This window comes from Equus quagga, chromosome 13 (assembly GCF_021613505.1).
Source record: "Equus quagga isolate Etosha38 chromosome 13, UCLA_HA_Equagga_1.0, whole genome shotgun sequence".
NCBI classification, from domain to species: Eukaryota; Metazoa; Chordata; class Mammalia; order Perissodactyla; family Equidae; genus Equus; species Equus quagga.
This window is the reverse complement of record NC_060279.1, coordinates 27,230,005-27,254,716: the sequence shown is the minus strand read 5'-3', so window position 1 is coordinate 27,254,716 and position 24,712 is coordinate 27,230,005. Positions and strand designations below refer to the sequence as shown.

Below are 24,712 nucleotides of genomic sequence, written 5' to 3'. Positions count from 1 at the left end.
TGCACACAGACATGCACACACATTCTTGCACAGGCATGAGGACACACTTCCATACACTTGTCACTTACACCTGGACACAGGCCATCGAGACACCCACAAGAGGCTTTATCCAGCTGCACCCTAAATTGCACTCTATGCCAAGAATTCTTCCACAAAGGCTCAACTTGCACTCCTCACCCATGGCCCTAGGGTGGGCTCCTGGCCATCCCATCCCGCTCTGGGAACTTGGGGGACTCACCTCAGTGATTTGGGGGTTGGAGCACTTAACATTGTGGCTGGACCAGTCAAGCCAGGGGCTGGAGGGGCTGGTACAGTGCTGGTGGAGGGTACACCTGCGCTCGCCGCTGCACCAGCCACACTCAAACTTCCGGTCGGCCTTTAGGCAGAGGCCGCAGCTCTCCCGCTGGGCTGCACACTTGTAGAGATGGACTGCAAAGAGAGGGGAGCAGGCACAGATGGGGTTGGAGAGGACTTCTCAAAGTTTACCCTCTTCTTGTAGGCATGACAGAAGCCATCCCCAACCATGGATAGCACCAATGACCATCAGTATCATTGCAAGACTAATTGATGGGGAAGTAATAATAAACTGAGCCTCTTAGCAGTCGTTTATAGGCACTACAGAAAATATTCTTTAAGAGTTCTGGCTCTGGATTGAATCAGATCAGGGCTTTAATTGCGGCTTCCCCACTTCCTAGAAATGTGACAAAAAATTTAACCCCCTTGAACCTTGTTTACCTAATCTATAACATGCAGATAATCATTGTTTTTTGTGAGGTTTGAATGAGATGTTGTAGATTAAGTGCTCAGCACAGTGCCTGTAACATATCTGATCTTCTACACATGCTTATTATCTTTTCTTTGAACTCAAACTGCATTCTTATGCTGCTGCCTCTCTCACATAGGGCCCTTATTGCAAGAGAGAAGGACTAATTTTCCCATTCTAGGTAAAAATGAAACCCAAAGAGAGATAGAACAACTCTTGGAGCTTTCTAAGGTTAGTGCCCCAAGCTGGGGTCTGAAACTCCAGCTCTCAGGGCTGCTAGACTGTAGGTCCTGAGAAGAGAGAGAGACGCATCTCGCCTGGCATACGAGGAACTGGCTGGGTCTGGGAGACCAGTCGGCTTGAGCTTCCAGGAAGGCAATGGGGGAGGCAGTGGGGGAGGCAGAACTGATAAGGAAAGAGGGTTGACATGGTCCTATTCACGGCCCCTGTGGATGGAGAGGACATCCCCAGAGAGACCCGATCAGCTACTTAACAGGTCACTTTCAGAGTCTGCACACTCTACCTCTGCTTTGTCTCTTCCCGTCTTGGAAGCCCTAGACAGGCCAATCAGCAGAACTGTGTTTTGTGAGCCTGGGGCTTAGTCATTGCACACTGGTGTTTTGAACTCAGAGTCCTAAGTAGAATTCTCCAGAAGCAGAATACTCCAAAAGTCATTTTTCAACTCTGATGGCCAAGTAGACACAAACTTTCAGGACTGAGCGGCGTGCCTCTGCTGGAGGTCAGGTACATGCCCCAGGGGAGGGGTAATTTTATTCTGTAGGTCCTCACCTGTTCCTCTGCTCTGTCAAACATCCCTCAGTCGCAGCTGCAGGGACTATATTTAAACATCCTCATGCTTACGCCTTGTTAAGGTTCAGGGCAGGACAAGGGAATCTTAAAATGAACAACTACACCTTGAGTATGCATTAATATGCACAGATGGTCCACATCTAATATCTCACTTGATCCTCATGATGACTCTGAGAGGAGGGCCTTTCCCCCATTTCACAGATAAGCACATGGGGATGTGGAGAGGAGCAGTAATTAGTCTGAGTTCACCTAGCTATAAGTGAAAGAGCCAGGATTTAAGCCTCTGTTTGTTGGATTCTAGAACCCGAGCCCTTAAACACTATGGCCCTCTCTACCCAACACAGTGTGTAGCTCCGGGAACAGTCGGACTCTGGGAGGGAAACAAAGGTGAAGACGCCACTGCCCGTGTACTCAAGGAGCTGCTTAAAAGTTGTGGAGCGACAAGGGAGGGTTCTGATGTAACAGCTTGGATGTGGCCGTTTTTCTCTAAGCTCCAGGTGCAAAGGCAACCTCTGGGAACTAAGCCCAGATCCTCAGCAGGGGAAATGTCTATCTCTCAGCACTGAGAAAATCTGGCCTGGGTATGAGGAGAAAGAGAAAAAAAAATCTCCCTGGCTCAGTTCCTTTCTCCCAGCCTAAGTAGCATCGATTTTCATGGCAGCATTTGGGGCAGGGAGCTGCAGCCCCATAGATGCTGAAGCACACGGGGCCCTACTGTAGCCCTTGGTCTCCCCCTCTGTGCCCATGGGGTGACCCCCAGGCTGAGGGAGAGGCTGGGAGCCACCTGAGCTACTTGAAATGTGATGAGATATGTGGTTTCTGGTGGGGAGATAGGGTTCTAGGGGGAGGAGGCTTCACATCCCATGGTGGCCTGAGCCAATGGGAGGACAGTGATGTGGTTAAGCACATAAGCTCTGAAATTAGAGCATGTCGGTTCAAATCCTGGCTCTTACTATCTGACTCTTGATCTATTTCTTTCTTTCTTTTTTAGCTTTATTGAGGTATAATTGACACATAAAATTGTAAGATATTTAAAGTGCACATCATGATGATTTGATATATGTATAATAATGAAAGAATTCCTTCCATCTAGTTAGTTAACACATCTGTCTCTCTATATACATACATTTGGTGAGAACATTTAAGTTCTACTCGCTCAGCAAATTTCAGTTATACAATTCAATGTTGCCAACTCTAGTCACCACGTTTTACATCCTCAGACCTTTTTCATCTTACAGCTGAAAGTTTGTATGCTTTTACCAACCTCTATTTGCCCTACCCCCTGGCAATCACTTTTTTATTCTCTGTTTCTATGAGTTTGACTTTTTTTTTTTGCTTGGAAAGATTCACCCTGAGCTAACATCTCTTGCCAATCTTCCTCTTCTTTTTTTTTCTTCCCCAAAGCCCCACTACAAAGTTGTATATTCTAGTTGTAGGTCCTTCTAGTTCTTTTATGTGAGCTGCCACCACAGCATGGCTACTGACCAATGAGTGGTATGGCTCTGCGCCTAAGAACTGAACCTGGGCCACTGAAGTGGAGCATGCCAAACTTTAACCACTAGGCCATAGGGCTGGCTCTTTTTCTTTTTAGATTTCACCTTTTAGCTATACCATGCAGTATTTGTCTTATAAACATGGAATGCTTTGTGAATGTGCATGTCATCCTTGCACAGGGCCCATGCTAACCTCGGCATCATTCCAATTTTAGTACACGCTGCCAAGGCAAGCATTCTTGGTCCATTTCTTAACCTCTTTGGGCCTTGGTTTCCTCATCTATAAAATGAGAACAATACTAGTACATACCTCTAAGGGTTGTTGTGAAGACTAAGGAAAATAATCTCCAATAAATCACTCTGTGAGTGCTAGCCACAGTGAGTGCTCAGCGAATGGGAGTAACTTTTGTCATCCTTGAGAGCAGGACAGAATGTTGGTATTTGCTCTATTGAGGGAAGTGCCTACCTGGCCCATAGGGGGAGCTCCACATGAGTTTGTAGAATGATGAATAAAGGTGGCCCTCAGGAGCGCCCCTTCCACATCAGCCCAGCTCCTTCCTGAACTTTCTTGCAATGGTTGTGTGCTTGCAACACACTGGTCCCTCCCACCCACCTTAGGACCAGGGGAGCAGCTTTAAAAACGTTCTTTGTGCAGTCACCAGGGCCAAGGACAAGGGAACGAGAACCTGATTAGAAACAATATCTCCATTTCCAGGGAAACTGGCAGGACATTCCTGCCTGCTGCTCTCCTAGGTCAGGTTCCACAGACACTTCAAAGTCTCTGGGAGCCAAAGAAATACTGCGATGAGCCGGCAGCTGCCTGGCGGATGCTCTGGTTGTAATAAAACAGGGTTCCCAACAGGACTCCTTTGATGGCTCCAAACGTTGCTTTAGGATCCTCCGAAGAGCTCCACTGATAGAAGCAGTGTATTATTCATGGCATCGCGGCTGGCTGGCCGGCTCTGATCCCTCCAGGCCCAGTCCTTCCTGGGGTCACAAAAAGATCAAAACTCTACCCAGAAGTAGCCACTTACCTTTCAGGTCCTGAGGGTTGTCGATGATGAAATTGCCATTCCATACCACAGCGAAGTCCACGGCCAGGTTGCTGATGTCCATCCCGTCGTACTGGTACTGCGGGGAGAGGGGCAGAGGCACATGGCCCATGAAGTTCTATATCACAGGGGTCAGGGATGCTGCTGGCATCTCAGGACTACAGGACTACAAAGTAGTCAGGATCAGGACTACAAAGTAAAGAAACCAGGGATCCTGGTTCCCTCTGGACTGAGAACGGAGTAGAGGGAGAATCAGAGGAATCCCATGTGCTGTTGAAATTATCCCTTTGGTGCCCTCCCCCCGATGTCCAGTCACTAATGCCAAGAGGACACAGACCAAACCCCTTAGCTTGGCATTCAATGCCTTCCATAATCAAATCCAAACTCACATCTCCAACCTTCTCTTCTACTGCTCTGCTACACAAATCTTTGAATCCACCTGTCTCCAAACACACCCGCCCGAGCCCCACTCTGTGCCTCTGCTCGGTTCACATTTCATAAGGGATGCCTTCCTTTCCCTACAGCCCCCATCCTTCAACGCATCTGTATTCTTTCAGTCCAGCTCAGACTCACCTTCCCCAGTTGTCTTCTCCGACATTGGGGCCAGCCCTCCCTCAGCCTCTCTGTCCCCTGGTGTTGCCAATTTCTGTCTTGAGCCCTGCACTTCCTGGGAGCTGCTCTGCATCTTCCCATGTGCAAGTCTAGTCTCTCTAGAAAGTCCACACACTTCTCTGTAAACCCCACAGAGCCTTGAGCAGAGCATGTGCATAACAAACAGTGGTGGAGCTGTTGGTTGGCCTGGCCCTGGGGTGGTCCTTTCTTTCCAAACATGAGCTTTACTTTTGTCAACAGTCCACCAGGGAAAATAAAGTGCCCACAGCTTTCTGGATACAGATCTGATCAGTGCTATCATAAAAGGCCTCAAGCTGTGGCCAGGAGTCGACTCCCTCTCCCATGCGGATCCCATGAGGACTTTTAAGCCCTTCACACACTTCAGAAGCAGCCCCTCTCGGTGGCCCAGCCCCTGTGCCTCTGTGAAGGAGATCTCTGGGAATCCCCTCCATGGGGACTGCCCCAGCCCTGCCCACTTAGCTCTCAGGGCATGTCACTGTCAGCCCTCTTGCCCCCAGCCCTTCCTGCTGCCTTCCTCTCTTTGTTGTGTTCCATTTCTTTCTCATCCCACCTTCCCCTGGCGCTTGGCGGCCTTCCACCGATTACAAATTCTATCAAGCGCCTGTGACCCGGGAATCTGACAGCTCCCTGATAAGAGGCCCAGATTCTCTTTATCTCTCCCAGGCGAATTAGCTTCCCTCAACACCTTTGTCATGTCACCCCCCGCCCCCCCCTCCCGCCGACCCCCCCCCCCCCCACCCCCCGCAGTCAGAGACAGGGAGTCGGCAGATGAAAAGATCTTCTCTGGGCTAGTATTATAATTAAACACCTCGTGCGTTGTGTCTGGCATTCCGGATTGGTTTAACCCTTGCTGCTCTTGAAAAGCCCTGCTTCCCCCTCCTCCTTTTCCATCTCCCTTCATCCCATTCCACTTCCTGCTGGTCTCTCGTGCAGCTTTCCTCCTGTGCAGCGCCCTCCAGTTTATCTACTCCCTGAATGGGGCAGGGTTTGCAGTGGAGTTGATTCAATTTGGCTGAAGTTCCACCGAAGGCCAAGAGCTGCTCTTAAACTCAGACAGGGCGCAAAGCTCTCAACTTATGCCATTAGGGTCCTCACAGCATTCCACTTCCTCAGATACCGTTAACCTGCTCTGCTCTGGCTGAAGGGCCCTGGGTGCTTGCATGTTCCTTGGGGGATGTGAGGTCAGCCCATGGACTTGGAAGGTTCCGGAAGTGGGGGCAGGCTAGGTGAAGGCCTTGGCATGGGTGTGAGAGAAAGCCCTGCTCCAGGCAGGGCCAGAGCCCAAGTCCTCTTACCGAGCTGTTCTGGCACTGGACGCTGGAGCTGTTGAAGCGCAGGGCAGGGACCCGGTGGATGGCCCCCTGGATGTTGAGGACGCACTCATAGCCTCGCTGGCCGGACTGAGGCTGTGGCAGGTTTCGAGCCTTAAGGGTGATTGGCTTTACTTCCCCAACTGGTATCAGGATCTCCTCCGTGGGCACCAGCTGGGGACAGTCCTGAGGGAGCAAGCAGAGAGGCTCCATCTGTCCTAGGCTCACACTGTCCTACTCAGCAGAGCCAGGGCAGAGGACAGGGTCCCGATGCTGGGCCACCCTCTTGTATCCAGGCATTTTGTACCCACGCAAGGACGTACCTCATTTAAGGGGCACGTGGAGTCAGCAGGGGAAACGAAATCTATCTCTTAGCTCCCTGGGCTTTGATATTGTCATCCCCATCCCACAAGTTGTCCTATATCTGGCGTGCATGTTACAATTTAGGAATTAATTTTCAAGCACTGGTGTGGCAAGCAGTGGATTTATCTCCTGAGACACAGGATAAAAGAGGCTCCACACGTCCCTGTCCCCAACCTGGAACCCCCACCTTTCGGTTTCATCTGTCCCCCAGCTCCAGCTCATCTTCCGTGGCATTGTCCCCACCCGAGGCGTTCTGTTATCGGAGGCCTCAGCTTCCCAGCTCCGACTGAGCACGCCTTTCCAGGAGGTGGATCAAGCCCTCCCAGCAATGCTCTAAACACTTGCTCTGGCTTTTTATCTCATTTCATTACCAGGCCCTGCGTGAATGCCATGTTGCTTTGGAAAACAAAACTGAAAAAAGAAAGTCTTGGTGGGGAGCGGCTGTGGGAAGGGCCGTCAGAGAGAGAGACGAAGCCAGAGAACGAGACTGATTTTCCTCAGTTCTATTCCTAGATGCTGCTTCTCCCCAGGAGGTCAAATTACCACCTGCCCACAGCTCCAATCCCCTGTCCACTTTCTCCCTCTCCAGGGAAGACAGAGCCCAGGAGCCTTTGGCAGTGAGGACGGGGCAGTCACCTCCGCATGCGGTCATTTCCTGTCTCCAGGGATCAAGTAGGGAAATTCTTAAAGGAGGCGCCTCTCTCCCCATCCACTACCCCTCCGCGTTGGTTCTGAGGGAGCATCTGGGAACGCGTGGGGGTTGATGTTGCTACCCTGCAGAGGGTGCTGCTGGCATTTAGTGCAGGGGGCCAGGACTGCTGAGCTTCCTGCAAGGTGTGGGACAGTCACCAATAATAAATTGTCCCTCTCCTAAAGCCGGAGGTGGTCCCTGGTAAGAAGCCTTGTCGAGCAATGGGCAGCCTTAGATGGGGAAGTGGGAGTGCGCTTGGCCTCTTACAGTGTGCTCCTAGGCAGTTGCTTCTTTTCTCTGGGTCTTGTGCAAGTCCTTCAGGATCTGGCCCCACTTACCTCTTGCCCTGTGGTTCTTGTGCATCATTGTCCAGCCAGAAACACTCACTGATACCCCCTTCCCTCCCACTCCATCTTCTTCCCTGCCCCTGTCTCAGTGCTTCTTTGGCTGATTGCCTCTAAATCAGCCTTCGAACTCAGCTCAGCATCTCCTTCTTTGGAAAGCTGTCCCTGAGCCTTTCCCCACACTGGCCTTCACAAGGGGTGATGGGTATCCTCCCATGATGACATTTGGCCCTCACAATTGTGATTTCTTGTTGATCTGCCTTCTTCATTGGTCTGTGAGCTTTGAGGACTAGGCTTCATCCCATTCACCTCTGTATCCCCAGTCTTTATCCCAGTTCCCGACATGTAGTGGACACTTGGTCATTGCTTGTGGGAGGGGAAATGGAAAGTAAGAAAACAAAGCAACAGATGAAAAGATCTCAAATTTTCCCTCTAGCTCCAACTTTCTAAATTCTTTAGAGATGAGGGTAAAGTTCTGCCTTTTGGGCATCAAGAGACTTGAGAAGGAGTTTGATTCCCAAAGCTGGCTTTGGAAATGGTCATTGTTGCTGGAGTCACAGGATAACTAAATTGGTATGTCCGTATCTATCAAGGAATCCTGAGGATTTAGGAAGAGGTGGGACCAGGGGAAATTTCCCACAGAAACCTATCTAGGAGGGCCTGGATGAACCTCCTGGGTAACTGGTGCCGTCCCTGGCCTGTAGGCCGACCGCATGTGAGGGCACCAAGCAGGCAAGGTTTCCACAAGAGACAGGATCAAGAGGCAACCCCCAAACAGATGGGTCCCTGTTTAGAAGCCAGTCACTCAAGCTGCCAACTCATAACTTGCTCTTTACTGCACTTTCACTTTCATTCCCTGCGGGTACTCTTGACAGAGTCTTTCATATATTTATAGCCAAGAAAAAAAATGAACACCACTTTAGGGAAACCCAGGCATGTCATGGAAAAAGAGATGCTACTTTCTGTTAGTGGCTAAAAAATCCCCATTGAGTCTAATAAATTGGAATCTTAATTTAGAGTAGAAACAAGGCTGAGGTATAATGAGGGGTGTGCGTGTGTGTGCACGTGTGTGCATGTGTACCTGTAAGAGAGAGAATAGATTTTCAGACTCAAAAATGGTTGATATATTATAAATGACGACCAGTGGCTTTACATCTCTAATGAGCTCAGAGAACAAATTCAGATTTCAGTAGCAGAGTCTAAAGATGTGCTTTTGGAAGTATGATGTTTTAGGTTAGTAAACAAGAGTATAGAATCTCTGTAACTTTGGCAAAAAAAAAATACATGTATGTGTGTGTATACACACAAACACACATGAACATCACACTCATATCTTTTTGGCTGGGCTAAGTCTGGTCAGCCTGGAGGTTGGAGAATAATAAGTAGACTTTATAAACACTCTTACGAGTTTTTTTTTTTTAAAGATCTTATTTTTTCCCTTTTTCTCCCCAAAGACCCCCTGGACATAGTTGTATATTCTTCGTTGTGGGTCCTTCTAGTTGTGGCATGTGGGATGCTGCCTCAGTGTGGTTTGATGAGGGGTGCCATGTCTGCCCCCAGTATTTGAACCAACGAAACACTGGGCCGCCTGCAGCAGAGCGCGTGAACTTAACCACTCAGCCACGGGGCCAGCCCTGAGTTTTTTTGTTTTTTTTTTTAAAGGATTCTAAAATTTTAGAAAAATTTCCCATGATCTGCTGTTTGGGACTAAATTTAAAGACATGATTTTGGGCTTCCCAAATGCCTAAATAGGCTCCAAGATGGACTCAGTAGAAAAGGATGTCTGAGGGTTGATGTTTTTCTGGCTCTTTCTCTCAGACCAGACAGGGCAGAACTCTTTTCTTTCTATTCTGTAGGGCAAAGGAAAGAAGTGGTCAGTGCCCAAGTACACTCTCTTTCTTTCTTGGGAAATAAGGGAAGATACAGACCCTTTGAGTTGAGAGATGGTTCTGATGAATATGTTAATGAGGGAGCAGTGAGTCTTGAGTGGAAATGGCAGTGGTGAGGGCTGAGGGCAGGTGCAGGAGAGCTGGCAGCCCAGAAAATTGCCAAGTTGTTGGAACTTCAATACCTCTGGGGCTTGAGGAAGGTGATGGGTTTCATCAGATACTATAAGGCCACTTCCAACGTGTTTGCTTCTGTGAGTACACACACACACACACACACACACAGGCATACACACGTGCGTACACACACATACAGTTCCTGTCCTGAGAATAAGAGAGCAAAGAATCATGCCATGCTGCTTCTGCAGAATACGAAGACTGTTGTGAATGTTGTTAAAATACCCATTGCTCCTGCTGACCCTCCTGTCTTCTGATCAGCTCTTCAGGTCATCTTACTCCTCCCTCTATCTCCAGGCCAACTGGCAGCAAGATCCCCTCCTCAGCAGCAATGTGAGATTCAATCAAGATGAACAGATGTCCTATTTGGGACTCTCCCAGGGGAAAGCGGAGGCTGGGGAGGAGGGGATGTGGCTGCAGAGAGGGTAGGACCCTGGCACAGGAGCCCTGTTAGTTTTCAGCCACATCGCCCACTCTGTTTGGCTCTGCTTCGCCAGCTTTCAGCACTGGGGACCCTTCCGCCCTCTGAAATGACTTCTCCCATGTGGAAATGGCATTATCTTCACCCACTGGACTTCAAAGAGAGGGAGCAGCCAGCATCCTGGGAAGCTAATCGGATTTATTTGGTTCTATCTTACCCTTGGGACAGGGCGTAAAGAAGATATTTATGTATCTACATCTCACTAGGCCTGGTTTAGCCATGGAGGGAGATGAGCTTTTAAAGCTGAAAGCCATACATATTCCCGCGCACACCCGCTTGCTAACACCATGTCACAGCTTGATCCGGCCCAGGGAGGCAGAGATTGTGGGGCCCTATTAGAGGTCTGCTGTGCTCTGAGTAGGGGAAAGGTCTGGCTCATTATCTTACAAGAGCTCAAGAGATGATTCAATTGAAATTCAGTTTCCTCATCTATAAAATGGGACCAATAATACCTGACGACCTTAGATTGCATGAAAGAGGGATATGAAAGTATGTTGTACGTGGTAATAAACTGGATTAACAACGTTAATATTATTACTGCATATTTGTCATGTGTGCATGTGTATGTGAACCCAGGATTGGAGGAGTTCAACTTATTCAGAGCCAGCTTGGGAACATTAAATCATGACTTCTGTATTTATTTGATGATTACAGGAAAATTGTTTAACTTACTAAACCTCAGTTTATTCATCTGTAATAGAATCCACTTTGTAGAGTAGTTAAGATTAAATGAGATAATATATCTATAAAATGTTACATATATAAGTATTCAATAACGCTCACTACTAATATTTTTATTTTGGAATTGCATTCACTCAAGCACAGTGGTTCTTTGTTGTCGGGCCTAAACATGGAATTGGTCCATCAGCCTTCTGGAAAGAAGTAGGCAGGTTTACCTCATGTGCCGGCAATCTTTGTATCTGGAAGTAGCACCACTGACTCATCTTCCATGGGCAGTTTCTCCATCTGTAGAGATGGATTTGTGCTGGTCCTTCCACACCCTGAACCCTCAGGACCAACAGCACAGGGCCCGACTGAGGTCAGGCCAGCACGTGTGACTCTGGCCATGAGACACAAAAGCCCTGATTTTCTGTAGAAAACACCCTGTACTCAGCTTTTTTGGATGCCTGAGTTCTCCGTAGCCTTGGGCAAAAACCCTAAATTTCCAGCATCTTGGTTACTACATATGTCAAATATGAATTATGTGAAACTGCAGGTCTGTTGTGAGAATCAATTGAGATGCCATATGTCAGTGGTTCTCAATCTTTAGCCTAATCTGGGCTGGGGCCCAAGAATTTGCATTTCTAACAAGTTCCCAGGTGATGCAGATGCTGCTGGTCCCCCCTGCCCCCTACACTTAGAGAACTCCTGTCACATGTGAGAGAATTGCAAATGGATGATGCATTAATGTTGCTATATATATCAATGGAGCTAATCAGCTATATGTTGTTTCTAGAAAGTAGATAGACATAAAATTTTGATTCAAAGTTAGGGGGCTCTTAACTGGAAGTGTAAGAGAGATATTCTAGGAACCCCAAAGAGGCCCCTAAGGGATTTCCAGTCCCCAGAAGAACCCGACGGCATCAGGTAGGACTCCTAAGAGACTAAGGGGGACCCTCACTCAAGGTGGAAACAAGCCCATTTGCTGTTCCCCAAATTTGCAGGAATGGGGCTCCCTGAAAGCAGAGCTTTACACAGAAGAGAGCAGGGCCTGGGAGCTGTTTGCTGAGAAGGGATGTGTGAGTGGCCATGGCTGAGAGCTAAAGTAACATTCCCGGAAGCTGGGGAAGTGGCCCTAGCAGTCTCGCTGAGAACCGGCATCCTATTTCCTTTCCTGAGCAAAGTCAGGAGGAGATGGAGTCTGGGCTTCCCTCACTGCCCTCAGGAGGAAGAGCCCATCCCTGGAGCTGTGCCAGGGGCCAGTGCATATTAGCAGGAGAGCAGCAGTGGGCCCATTCCTACTCAGGGGAGATCGGGAGGTCAGGGAGACAAAGGCACCTCTCTCACCCCAAGGAAAAGACCTGAAGGAGCGGAAATGAAACTGAAAGGAGATGGGAAGCCTCTGGGTCAACCCCGGGGCTCTTTCAGTGTTAATTTAATCCTGAGTTGTGGGGCAGCAACAGCTCCTCTCAGGCCCAGCTCTCTGGAACGCTTGAATCTCTCACCCGCGGCCGAGAGGGAACTGTGTTCCAGAGACTTCTCAAGGGGGTGAGGGAGGTGGGCATGTTTCCAATTAGCCTTCTGGGGCTCAGCCCTGCCGGCCTCAACACCGGGCTGAGTTTATTTGTCTTGCTCTGTACACACTCCTCCTGCCCTCACTCCAGCTGCGGATCGGGTGGCCTCCAGGCTTGGCTTCGGGTTTCTCTTTGCGCGAGGGGGAGCCCCTAAGAGAAAATGAAGCAGCTGCTCTTTCTTGTCTAGATCTGCATGTCACCCGCTCTCTCTGTGTTCTGTCGCCCGCCTCGATTTATTTTAGTAAGGAACTTAGAAGTTTAGAAGTGACCAACATGAAGGTCAGCTTCTGAGACTGTTAATCGTGATCTTTCACTGCTGCCCAGCCTTTCACTCTGAGCAGCCCTGCCCGTGGCTTCTGCTCTTCCTGGCCCACCTCGCCGCCCTTCACCATCCTTCTGTTGACTCCTGAGCTGGGCTAACCATCCCCTGTTCCAGATCCTCAGCTCTTTGGCCCTTTCCTCTGAGTGAGAAGGTTGGCTTGAAAGCAGTTTCATCCTCTTCCAGAATCCCAGGGCTGGGATTAATTTCCAGTATCCGCTAGGACCAGTGCTTCCAGGTCAGCTACATCAAAGCATACCCACTGGCTCAAGGAAAATCCTTTTCTGAAAGGTTTTCAGGGCACTAGATAACTGGTTCCACCATGCTGAGGCACCTGTGGATGGTCTGTCTTAAACGCCACCTGTGGGCACCATCTATGTTTCTTTTGTAAGACAGGTACATTCCATTTTTCTGGCTGAATATAATACATATTGTTTCAGAAACTAAGAAGAGTTCAAGGCCATGGGTATGTGTTTGGGAAGCCTTTCAAAGCCTACTTTCTTATTTTATTCAAATTTTTTATTTTTTTTATTTTTAGCTTTATTGACGTATAATAGACAAAATAGTAAGATATTCAAAGCGTACGTTGTGATGATTTGATATATGTACGTCAAGGCCTACTTTCTTGTGTTATCCATGGAAGCAGTCAGCACTCGTATCAAGATTAGAAGACACAAGAGACTCTATTTCTTGAAATCTTAGACAAGTAACAAGATTTAAGGAACCCCTCCTATTAATGGGCCTTTGGGTAAAGCGGTCATTGGTTCACCCATTCTTTCATGCACGCATTCAACAAACATTCACTGAATAAGGCACAGAGGATTTAAAGATAAGATGTAGCACTTGTCTTGAAGGAGATTGTAGTCTACTGCAAGAGGGAGAAGTGCAAAGAAAGGCTATAGTAGTATATGCAAATATTACACTGTTGCTTATTTACATGTGTGGATTTTCTAGCAGATTGAACAATAGGGGAATGTGTGTATATGCATATGTGCATTTGTATGCATACGCAAGGTCTCTACAGTCATTGAAACCCAACCAATTGGCTACCCTGGGCGTGAAAAACATTAGACACAAGAAAGAGAAAGTGACAAGCAGGCTTCATTGTCTTAAGGCATGCTCTGAATATGTAAGAAAGGCAACCTCTATGAAAGATCATTGGGTGGAATATTCAACAGAAAGATAAGCAGTTTGATATTCTACTGTGTTGATAACAAAGGAGAGTCAGGCCTTAGGGACGGAGCATTGACTATACAATAAAATGAGACTTTTAGCAAGGCCTGGTTCTTTCCACCAGCTGAATTTCTCTCTCTTTCTATAAGGCCACCCACCCAGCCAAACACCAGAGTCAAAGAATCATTGAATTTTATACTTGGAAGAGAGGTTGGCATGAAAAAGTGGTTGAGAGTGAATGTTCTATTGAACTAGACTATGTCTGCAGCCAAGCAAAGGGCTTAGACTCAAAGAATAAATGCCATTCACTACCCTCCTCTAGACCATGGAGTCTGTTTGGTTGGATATGTTTCCTTTAAGCTTTCAGTTTCAATTCCCAGTTCCCCTCAAGCTTTTGAATACATAGCATCTTAGGAGTCTGGTAGATAGAGAACAATTCTCTGCCTCTGGCGTATTTGCTGCCACTATTTACAGCTTTATAATAACAGGGTTTACAACATGTAGAACCTTTGGGAAGAGGATCTAGACAGCACAGGGCAGGGAGATGGCCAAGCTGACCATCTGAAAGGGGAGGGCCACTCAGATTTACCGGGAACATTGCCATGCCAAGGTGAGCCCTGCTTACCTCTGAGATATTGATCCGGCCTTCCTGGAAGGAGCAGGTGGTGGGGTCATGAGTGCAGAGGTTGCGGTACTTGCACCAATGGCAGCGGAAGGCGCTGTTGACACAAGACAGGCACCTGCAAGGACAGAGACAGTAAGAGACAAAGAAGAGGGAGCAGAGAAGGAAGGTCAGGGTGCCAGGTAGCCCAGGCGTCATGATGGAAGTCTGTTATCCTAGTCTCACTCTCTCGAGGGCAGATTGGTGGGGCATCCCTCAGCACTGAGAATTGTAGATTCTCCATCCAAGACGTCCATGGGACCAAAAAATTGAAAAAACAACAGAGTCCAGAGTGGGAATGATGTAACTTATACAGCAGTGGTATGCTAGAGCTGGCCTATGCCAACTTGGGAGAGCTGATCATATTTTCAGGAATTTTGCAAGTGGGTTGACATCATGTTGGTAGCTTGAAATTGGCCATGGAGGGAAAATTTACACCATCGAAACTGGCAAATGCTACATACTAGGTATTTTCCAATTGCTGGTAGTTAAATCAACATACCACCATTTAAATGACAAAATAGCCAAGAGAGCACAGGGATACAAATTGGACAGATCTCATTCCAGTCTTGCCTCTGCCACTGCTACAGGGATCACCCTGAGTACGTCATTTCACCTTCTAAACCAGAATGTCTTCATCTGTCTGAAATAAAACTTTCCTCTCTACTCCACTTTAGCATCAAACGAGATAATGTATAGGAAATGGTTTTGAAAAGCACAATGCTAAATGTGAGTATTATTTTCAAGTGCTTCAATTACCTGTTATTTCAAGCTCTTAAATTATACTTGAGTGTTAATAATTGGTTCATATCACCTGTCTTACTGGGCTTTGGGGGAGGAAACAGCATTAAATGGCAACTTTGTCCCACCATCCAAGTAGCCAGGCATATGTAGCAATAGGCTATGTGTGTGGCTCATGCTTTTCTTGCCAGGACAAGTGTTTCTTTCCCTCTGGTTTCACCTGGAAAACCAGGTGTGTATTATTTCGGCTCTCTGTGTGTGATCAGATCATTATAATGGAAATGGGTTTTGTAGGTGGGGTTGGTCTTCCTGCTGCTTGCCAGCTCCCTGGTTTAGCCTCTCACAACTAGATCGACCTGAAAGGGTCAGGGCCAGGTCTGCAATCTGGCGCCACCTAGTGGAGACTCTGATTACCTTTGGGCGGATGGGGCTGGATCCAAGGATCACGGGCTAATTATGCCACAGTGTATTGGGTGCATCAGCCCATCGACACTTCATCTTTCCCACGCTGATCATTTTTGTTCCCTTCTGGGTATCTCCAAAGTTATTTCATTTCTGAGCTTTGGCCAAATTGATTGGTTCTTGCTAACTTATGATTCAGCAAGTAAGTAATAAAAATAGATTGAGGATGATAAGATGGGGTTCGAGAACTGGCTCTTCCACTGGTTAACTTTGTGACTGTTGTAGCACTTATCCTCTGTGGGCCTCAGTTTACCATATTAAAAAGAGCGGATTCAACTCGATTCTGTGACTTTTAACTATGAATGCCAGAAGTACAGAGGGTAAGATAGATAGTGTTTGGCAATAAAACGGAATTTTTTTCTGCCAAAATCTGCTGCCTATGACAGCATCTCTGTTGCCATAACAATCCATGGTTCAAAGTGGTGACATTACAACAATGGATCCCATCACTACTGTTGGAGTTTGAGAAGGAGGTTGGGAGGTTCTCTCTCCAAGATGCTTGCATTTCCCAAAACAGGGTTCGCTGAGATTAGAATGCAGCGATTAGTGGGCAGTTTTCTCCATTTCAGCTTCAGCCACATATTGCTATGTCCTAGCTCCCTCAGGCCATTTTCACCATTCGTTCTGTATTTCTCAGCACATCTAATGATTTGTCCCAGTGGGGCTCAGCTTTGTCTCCTTCCTTAACTACGGTGGAGACCCAGAACTCCAGCAGATGATGCTAATCATGAAAATCAGGATCAGAGACGGGGAGACTAAGGAATACTGACTCATCTGTCTATTTTAATGGCTAAAGATTCCTTTACAGCTGCAAACAGACCCTCTCCCCACATGGATTACTGAGCCCATTGTGCCCAAAGCCTGGACCCTACAGACTTGATGCCGCTGGAGTTTTGCCTATTACATAAACCTTAGATTGTTCCTATTCTGGGCAATGGGAAGGATGGGTCCATAGAATATTCCTGGTTACTGCTCCCTCGGCGATGGAGCTATTGCTTGATCTCCCTCCTTGTGAATGCCTGGGGTCATAGGTCCTGTGGCCCTCATGTGGCCCTATTATAGAGACTTGCGCTTCCCTCTTTCCCAGTCAAACAGTGCATGAGTTTCCAGATGGGATGGAAGGAGTCTAAGTTTCTCTTCCAGAGAGGATCAGCAGAAACTTAGTATGAGTCTCTCTCACCCCTCCTCTTGGCTCTGCTTGTTACTTGTGAAATGCTCCCAGCTTCCTGCACAGCTGTAGGATCTTACAGCTTGTGGGCACCCATTGGTAAACATTCTGCTGCTGGAGACGGCTGGTGAGGCCCCTGGGTTGGACTTAAGCCCCTCTGGAGGCTGGTGGTTTGGTCTGGTTTCCCCTTCCTCCTCAAAAAGTTGAAGGCTGGGTTTGGAACATGGCAGAGTTAGGGCCTGATGGTCCCATCCTAGCCCGGTCCTTTCATTGCATGCTGGGTGACGCTCCTACCCCCATCCCTGCCCTCCTCTGGGGGGGAGCTGTGTCCAGAGCTGACTCTCTCATCTCTGAGTCCCGCCTCATTTGGTCATGGATGAGGTGTCTAAACTCCACTCGCTGTCAATCTCTATGTTCAAAGCCACCACCAACTAGTCTAAAATGGAGCACTTTGCTTATGGTTCCTAGGTCATGCCCTTTGTCGTTACTTCAAACCCTCTTTTTACTGTCTTAGCCTAAGAGTTGAGGGTAGGTGTGTTGGGAACGGGTGAGCAAGTCAGACTGAATGGGATCTGAGGCTGTGGAGAATGAATGCCATTCAGTTTAATAAAACTGAGTAAATGGAACAGAACCGAAAAGTGACATTCATGAAGAGCTTCCTCTGTTCCAGACCATGTGCCAGGCCCCACAGGGAGACTAAAGTGAAAACAACATGATTCCTGTCCTAAAAGAGCTTAGAGAAACCCCACACCCGCATCCAGACCCAGGGCAGGACTTGCGGATAAGTGCTTACAGTTGGTGGGCGCTACAGTTGTAGAACTTGAACTCGGTGCTGACAAATATCTTCCCCGTCTCCTTGGATCTCAGCTGCAGCTCTAGCCCAAACCAGTCTGGAAACAAGAAGAAAAAAAAGGAGAGGGTGTGACGACCTGGACACCCAGGGGAAAGCCTGACGGTTCTCCACTCCAGAGCTCTCTTGGGGCACAGACGACAGATGGAAACACCCTGAATCCTCTCCTCCCCAGAGAGTCCCTTTTGTTCTGCTGATTGCCAGCCCAGCACCGAGACCCAGACACCCCCATAGCCCCTTAGGGAAGAAGTAATGAATCAGATCCCACACAGCCCCTTCCCCTTGTCAGGCATGTTCAGTGATTGAAAGACTTTCAGAAATACTAGGCCAGACCCCTCAAGCCCCCAGTTCTGTGGAGAGGACCCCACTGAAAACCATTGGCTGAAGCCACTGCCATTCCTAGAAGGGAAGAGAAGTCTGGAAAAACTCTTTGCAGCCTTAACCCAAATGGTAGCAAGGGATTTCCTTCCTCCTGAATTTTGCTTTGGGGCGAGATGGTTTGCTTTAAGTTATATAAACCCATATTAGTGTCTGGCATAAGGTGACTTGGTCTGGTAACTTCTGTGCTGGGACTTGCCACCCCCATCTCCTGTGTCCTCTAGTCTTAGCCATCCTGGTAGGGCAGCCCCTAGCATTTGCCTCTCATGGCAGACACTTCTTACCTTGATCCAGAGGGATGATAGGGACATCCTTGGGCCCAGGTGATATGCAGATGACCTGGCTCCCAGACACCTGTCCCTCCACCTCTGTCAGGTTCCCAAAGGCACAGGCGATGCCCGCAGACAGATCGGGAGCATCACTCACAAGCAGGCTGAGCTGTGGGAGGATCAAAGGTTTGATGCTAAAGAAAGAGCCCTCGAGGCTCAGGAGACCTGTGTCTCAGGCCTGGCCCTGCCCTTACCTGCTTGCTCATACATCTTCCCTGACCTCATCTATAAGGAAGGACGTTGATGTAGGTGATCTTCTGGCTTTGACACTGAACCATTACAGTAGTGTTGCCAGGGGTGCGCAGGGTCAATGGTCTTTATTAATATTATTATGAACTTATTTTTCAGTCTTGTCCAGCATCAGAAAGCTCTGGGGGAAAGAGGAGGGGTGCTAGGGGAAATGTACCAAAATCCATCTCAGATCCTGCTCATTTTGACATGAAACCATGCAAACTTGAAAGCAAGTTGTGAGCTGAGCCCTTCACAAATAAGCCTTAGCCTTGGCCCATGGCAGAACAAGTATCACGGCTGCAGGTTTACCAGTTCGCCAGGTTGGTGGAATACAGCTAGCTCTTCACCCTGGCTGTCGTTTAGGGGCTGCTCATCAAGGTGATGGGTTTCCTAGAGTTTCTGCCTCTCCGTCCCTCCCTGGCCCTCTGCTCCTTGACAGCTCCCCTGGAGTAGGGCATTCGCTTCACAGGGCGCCTAAGTGGACACCCATGGCTTGGATGATGTCTGCTGTTACCTATGAGTCCCAGCAATCTAGGCGAGTGGTTTCCAGCCTTTTCAAGTTTGAACACCCTCCTTTGAATGGGAAAAATATCACAGATTGTCAGAAGAATATGTTGATGGAGAAACTATTTAATGGCAAAATGCTGCTCTGAATTCAGTGGAAATGAATTTGTACTCAATTACTACAATACAGCACCTAAGCGGTATTAAAAACTAGAGGTAGGAGATGTGACTGGCTCCCTCTGGCAGTAGGGTGTGCCCAGAAAGGTTGATGGTGACAACACCCCTGTGGCCTCCACATTGGGAGCCATGCTGCAGGTAGGTCTCCCTTTGTCTTCCTACCAACACCTAGTGGTATTTATTGCACTGGCTTTCTCAGTCACAATGGGCATCACCTAGCCTCGCCATACATTTGTTTGCAGCTGAATCTCTGCCCCAGTTTCGTTTCCATGGGGCTGAGAGACTTAGGTACAAACTCCGCTGTTTGTTCCCTCAGCTCCGTGGGAGCCAAAACCTCCCGGTGGGGATGAACGAATGGAAATCTTGGAAGGTTCATTAACTAATTAACATTCGTGAATGCTCATAAAACCTTCAGAATAAAATAATCATGCAGGGCCTGAGGACATGAAATATTTTGGGCTACACCTCGACAGGTGGTTAAAGGCTATTTTATTCTCTTTAATATTCTCTTTAAGCACACATCAACTGTGAATTGTCTCAGTCTCTCTGTCTTTCTCTCTGTCTCTCCGTCTGTCTGCCTCTCTCTCTCACACACACACACAAAGGCAACTCTCAGGTTTCTGTGAGAGCATGTATCAAATGGAGGATTATAAATATAGCATATACCAAAAGACGTGTTATTTGGCATGGGATTGCATTATGTTGCAGATGTTTGTGACTAAATGCAAAACCTAGATTTACAAAACAGGTCAATAGTTAATGAATTTGCAAGGAGTATGGAGAATGACTGTGCCATTTACAGTAGGAGTTACCATAGGTTTTCTACAAATATAAAGTCTCCTTGGAGCATTTAAAGTAGGATCTATCTACAGATAACCTGTGCAAGTGTTAAAGGAACACACTCACACATGTACCACCCCCACCCCCCCACCATGCCTCTGAGGAGTTACTTACCAGCCGGCTGTGCTCAGACACTGAGATGCTGCTGGGATGCACCTCGAGGCTCATGCACTGGCTGATGCTGGCAGCAAATCGATTAGGTTCCCAGGCCCGTTGGCACTTGTCCCTGCGGGAGCACCTGCCATAAACACAGATTCGCAAGAGGTCAGGCCTCTGAGACCCATCTGTTTGGCTCCATTGTCCCCTTGGGGTAAGTAAGAGGGGTTTGCTGCTTTGAGGCCTGTGGCTTGTTTTCTCATTACGACTTTCACTTATCCCAGAGGGCCTGGGTGACTCTTAGATGGTCTCTACTGCAGTTAAAGACAGACTAAGAGGAAGTGGGATTAACCCCCAATATGAGATGGGAGAGATGTGGTTTAGACATAAAGAATACCTCTCGATAGATAGAGTCTTTATGGGATGCCCAACGATGGAGGAAGGCAAGTTTGGGGAACCAAAAATAACATACAAGAGGCTAAGAACATGAACTTTGGGGCCAGGCTGCCGGGGTTCTAACCATAGATCTATTGCCTGCTAGCTGTGGCCTCTTGCGCAAGTTGCTTAATCTCTCCATGCCTCAGTTTCCCCAATTGTAAAATGGTGAGCATAATGATAATACTCTACCACATAGGGTTGGTGTAAGGATTAAATGAGTTAGTGCTTAGAAAATGGCCTGTTAGCCTTTAAAATAACAATATTAATGATGACGATTATTAACATTATTATTCTCCTCCAGAGATATTCAAAAATCTGAACAGCGTCTTAGCTGGGTGGAACAGCGTGCCTGTGATTCTGTGGCTGGATTAATGGCTCTTTGAAGGCAGGGACCATGTTTTATTCATTGAGATATTCTACCTGTCACATGGTATATTTTAAATAAATGTTTGTGGTGTGAAATAATGCCTGGAGACAGAGACAGACAAGGAGTCGCAGCCAGGGTTGCCTCTGTCAGAAAGCTTGTGTGGCCGTTTCTCCTGACAGCTTCATCTCTGGCTCTAGGCTCCTCTGCCCAGGGTGGCAGCTGGGCATGGTGACACCTGCATGCGGGAGTGTCTGGTTGCCACCTATGTCACACAGGAACACGCTCCAGGGCCGGTGCTTCTCCAAACCAAATAGCCACCCGACACAACAAGATTGCACAGTCAGGCAGTGATTCCCTTCGGGACTCCCCCCAGGCCCAGCCCCCTCTTCCTTCCCAGGCACATAATGGATCTAAATATGAATGCTGTCAAAGAAAAGAATTATTGAGGTTTAAGTGAATCCTTAAGATAGCTCTAAAGTGAGCTCTTGACTGGAGCCTTTATCTCATTGACTCACTGAAATGGCTCTTTTTTATCATACTATTTATGGCAACAGCCCTAACAGAGATAAATAGCCTTGGAGACAATAACACACTTGCAAGAGCAAGGCATACAGAAGAGACAGGAAGGTTTCAAATCCCCCCAGACCCATAGGCTCTTTAGCAATCTCCCTCAGCCCTCTGCTTCCATTAAAGTCCAGCATGTGGGCCCAGGAGCCGGAGGTGAGCCCATCAATTCAGTCCCCTTACCAAGGGGAGCTGGTGGTGGCAGGTGGGCAGGCATTGTGGGAGGGGCTGGTGAAGAAGAGAATGGCCAGAAGAGGAGAAACCTCCGGGTAGAGATAGGAGAAAGCTTGTTCCTCACGCATTCTTGGCAGGCAGAGTAGCTAGAAGGAGAGGTGTGCCCTGGTAGGTAGGAGGGATTCTCTGACGATAGGGGAGGAGTTCAGAGGACACAGGACATCTGAGACTATCCTGGTGTGGCTCTGTCATTCTAGGAGCCACAGCTGACCCAGACCAGGAGGACGACAGGAGTGGTCTAGGGCCACCAGGAGACCCGGGGCATTGTGGGTAGATTTGTAGGCACTCACTGGTACAAATTGGGGAATGCGATGTCCTTGCTGTTGAATAAATGATAATCCTCATCTATAATTTTGGTGTGTTCTACATGTGAGAAGTGCCCCTGGCACAGAAACTGGGAGGCCAGGGTAGGAAGGCGCATGGGAGGGGGTGGGTGGACATGCCCTCTGCACAGTGAGAGGCAGGTAGCCCAGGACACTGTGCACGGAGCTGGGGGTGGCTGTCAGGTTCTTTGGAGGAAGAAATCCTCTTGAGGAGAGAGCCTGCTGGCTGGCACGTCAGCCTCACTGAAGGGAACCCATTTTTAGGCACCTTTGCCATTCCTGGGGCACCACAGGGGTGGCATCAGCATCTTTACTACTTGTCAGACCTGAATGGTGACTCATGGACGGGGTTTCCGGTTAGAGCATTTTTTTGCAAAACTTTTTGAGGAGTCTCTTACCTCTACACCCAAGCAGAGAACCCAGCATTTGTGGCTCAAATCCAGTCCGGATTTTGCATCTGTGAGGGGCCTGCTTCCCTCCCTCCCTCCATCGCCCTCCCAACACCTGCTGCAGAGGCTGGAAGCCAAGAGCTATTGTGCGGGGACCCTGAACTCTGGCCCTCCGCCTCCGCCTCCACCCCAAACCCGGCACATTTCATGGAGATGCTTTGCTGGCTGGCACTGAGCCATGGAGTTTCCAACTCCATTGGGGAACAGAACTCCTAGCCAGCTCCCGCCTTTCGAGTTTTCACCCTTTTCTCTCCCTCTGGGACTCTTCGAATTAGGAAATTTAAGTGTACTTTGGCATTTCTATTGAGCTGGTATTCAATGGCTGGGATGTATCTGAAAAAGGATGTGAGGCCAGTTGGAGTGAGATGCGGACTTCTTGGAAGCATGAATTAATGAGGCCAGAAGGGTCCTCCCAAGGGTTCAGAGTCCATAATAATTATTTTGATTTGTGTAGCCTATTCTGGGCTTCCTTATTGCCAAAGCATTTATTATTTCATTTAATCTTCACAGTTCACCTGCGAGGTAGGCATGATCTCTATTTGGCAATAGGGAAATGGAGGCCCAGAGTCGTTAGTGGACCACCCAGGGTCACAGAGCAGCTAACTGGAGCCCCATCCTCCCAACTCTAGTGCACTGCCATCTGCATGCTCATGGCAGGGTGCACTGAGGAGGTTCCTGGGGAACCTAGAGACTACAGCTTTCTGGTGAGTTCTTCCAACACCACTACCCTTCCCAGGACTGACAAGGTACAGCCTTCAGAGCAGCTGGGAGGGCAGAATTTGGAAGTGAAATGAGACAGGAGCAAAGGCCCCGCACTCGGAAAGCAGGCCCAGCCATGCCTCTTCCCCTTCCTGCCCTCAGCACTCCCACCTTGATTAGAATTACCGCTCAGAAGAGGGAAATTCCTCTCTCCCTGCAAATCGATGTCATGTCCCTCATGAACACTGCCAGGAAAGTACCTGGTCTTCTGCAGTCCAGGCCCTTTTCCAGAACGTCCCAAACTTACATGTTGTGCAGGGCACACCAGCCACAGTGAGGGTCCCCCGAGCTCAGGCACTCCCCGCAAGTCGTATACTGTTCACAGGATTCCACGGGGACCCTGGTGATCTGGTGGAGGGAAGAAAGAGAGCAAGGTTAGACCAGGTAGGGGTGCCTTGCAGATGTGTCTTTGGACTCATCTACATCCACCCACACTTGCACTGTTACTGCCCCTAAAGAGGTGACACTGGGGGTAAAGCGGTGGCCTCAATACTCTCCTCTGTTTGCTTGGCACATGGCAGGGACAACTAAGCAGAATGTGTTTCTGAGGTGGCAGGCCCAAGGCTTCCTGCCTTCAGCAGAGGCGGAAGCAAATCCTCCAGTCTCTCTGCCTGCACCAAAGTCCCCGAGTGCTGGGCATGCTCGGGACAAGGGCTGAAAAATCATTAACACCGTTGAAAGGCTATGGAGTGCCACCAACTCGTCTCTGAAGAGCTTTCAGCTGGGTTTGGGCTGAGACAGGCTGCCTGCACAGAAAACATTTAAAAAGGGAGAGAAGGAGAAACTTTTCCTATCAAGTAATATTCATCGTATGCCACAATCTCTTTACGGCCAACCAAACATACCACCTGGATCCAATTACCCCATTCTCTGATGGCTGCATTCAGTTTTTCTAGTAAATCTCCCATCCTTTGAAAAGTCTGGCTAAATGGGAACATCCACAGGGATGAGCTGTCTGTCTGATTACGTCTTGCTGGGGAAAGAGGGAATTTGCAAATCAAGCCCCTGCCCCCCCAGGGAGTACAGTCCCTGCAAATTCCTCCCGGCTTCCTGGTGGGGCCCTGCGGGGACTTGAGCCTGGCCTGTCTGGACATTACGCACCTCTTTCTGCCCAGCATGTGTGATATTAAGGCCAGGCAAGGGGGTCGAAAGATTGAAGTCTTGCATTTTATATGTCCTAGGTATCTGTGGCTGGCTGGGGCAGGAGGCTGCTGGGCTGCAAAAACATTTGCTGGGCTGGGATTGGGTTCTCATTTGCTAGGGCGTAGAGGTCCCCCACCTACTGTATGTGTGAACTCAAGTGAAAACACAACCTGTGGCCCAGCAGCACAGTGTTCTGCCTTTGGCAGGGGGACAAAGGACCTGATGGAGACGCCTTCACGGCATCCTCCTGAGAGGCTCGGGATGGAGTC

General features: G+C 48.5%; 1 protein-coding gene and 1 pseudogene across 1 annotated transcript in view; both read right to left on the bottom strand.

The window, feature by feature from the left end:
- PLXNA2 (plexin A2) overlaps positions 1 to 24,712 on the bottom strand; it is a 212,470-nt gene that overhangs the window by 55,149 nt on the left and 132,609 nt on the right. Inside the window, exons 5-12 of the mRNA XM_046680898.1 lie at positions 23,548 to 23,648; positions 20,185 to 20,308; positions 18,274 to 18,427; positions 17,555 to 17,651; positions 14,355 to 14,469; positions 6,047 to 6,247; positions 4,101 to 4,197; positions 239 to 429 (exon numbers count right to left, since the gene is read on the bottom strand). Coding sequence (XP_046536854.1) covers positions 239 to 429; positions 4,101 to 4,197; positions 6,047 to 6,247; positions 14,355 to 14,469; positions 17,555 to 17,651; positions 18,274 to 18,427; positions 20,185 to 20,308; positions 23,548 to 23,648 — 1,080 coding nt within the window. The remainder of the gene's footprint in view (positions 1 to 238; positions 430 to 4,100; positions 4,198 to 6,046; positions 6,248 to 14,354; positions 14,470 to 17,554; positions 17,652 to 18,273; positions 18,428 to 20,184; positions 20,309 to 23,547; positions 23,649 to 24,712) is intronic.
- On the bottom strand, positions 3,202 to 3,301 carry LOC124251614 (uncharacterized; annotated as a pseudogene).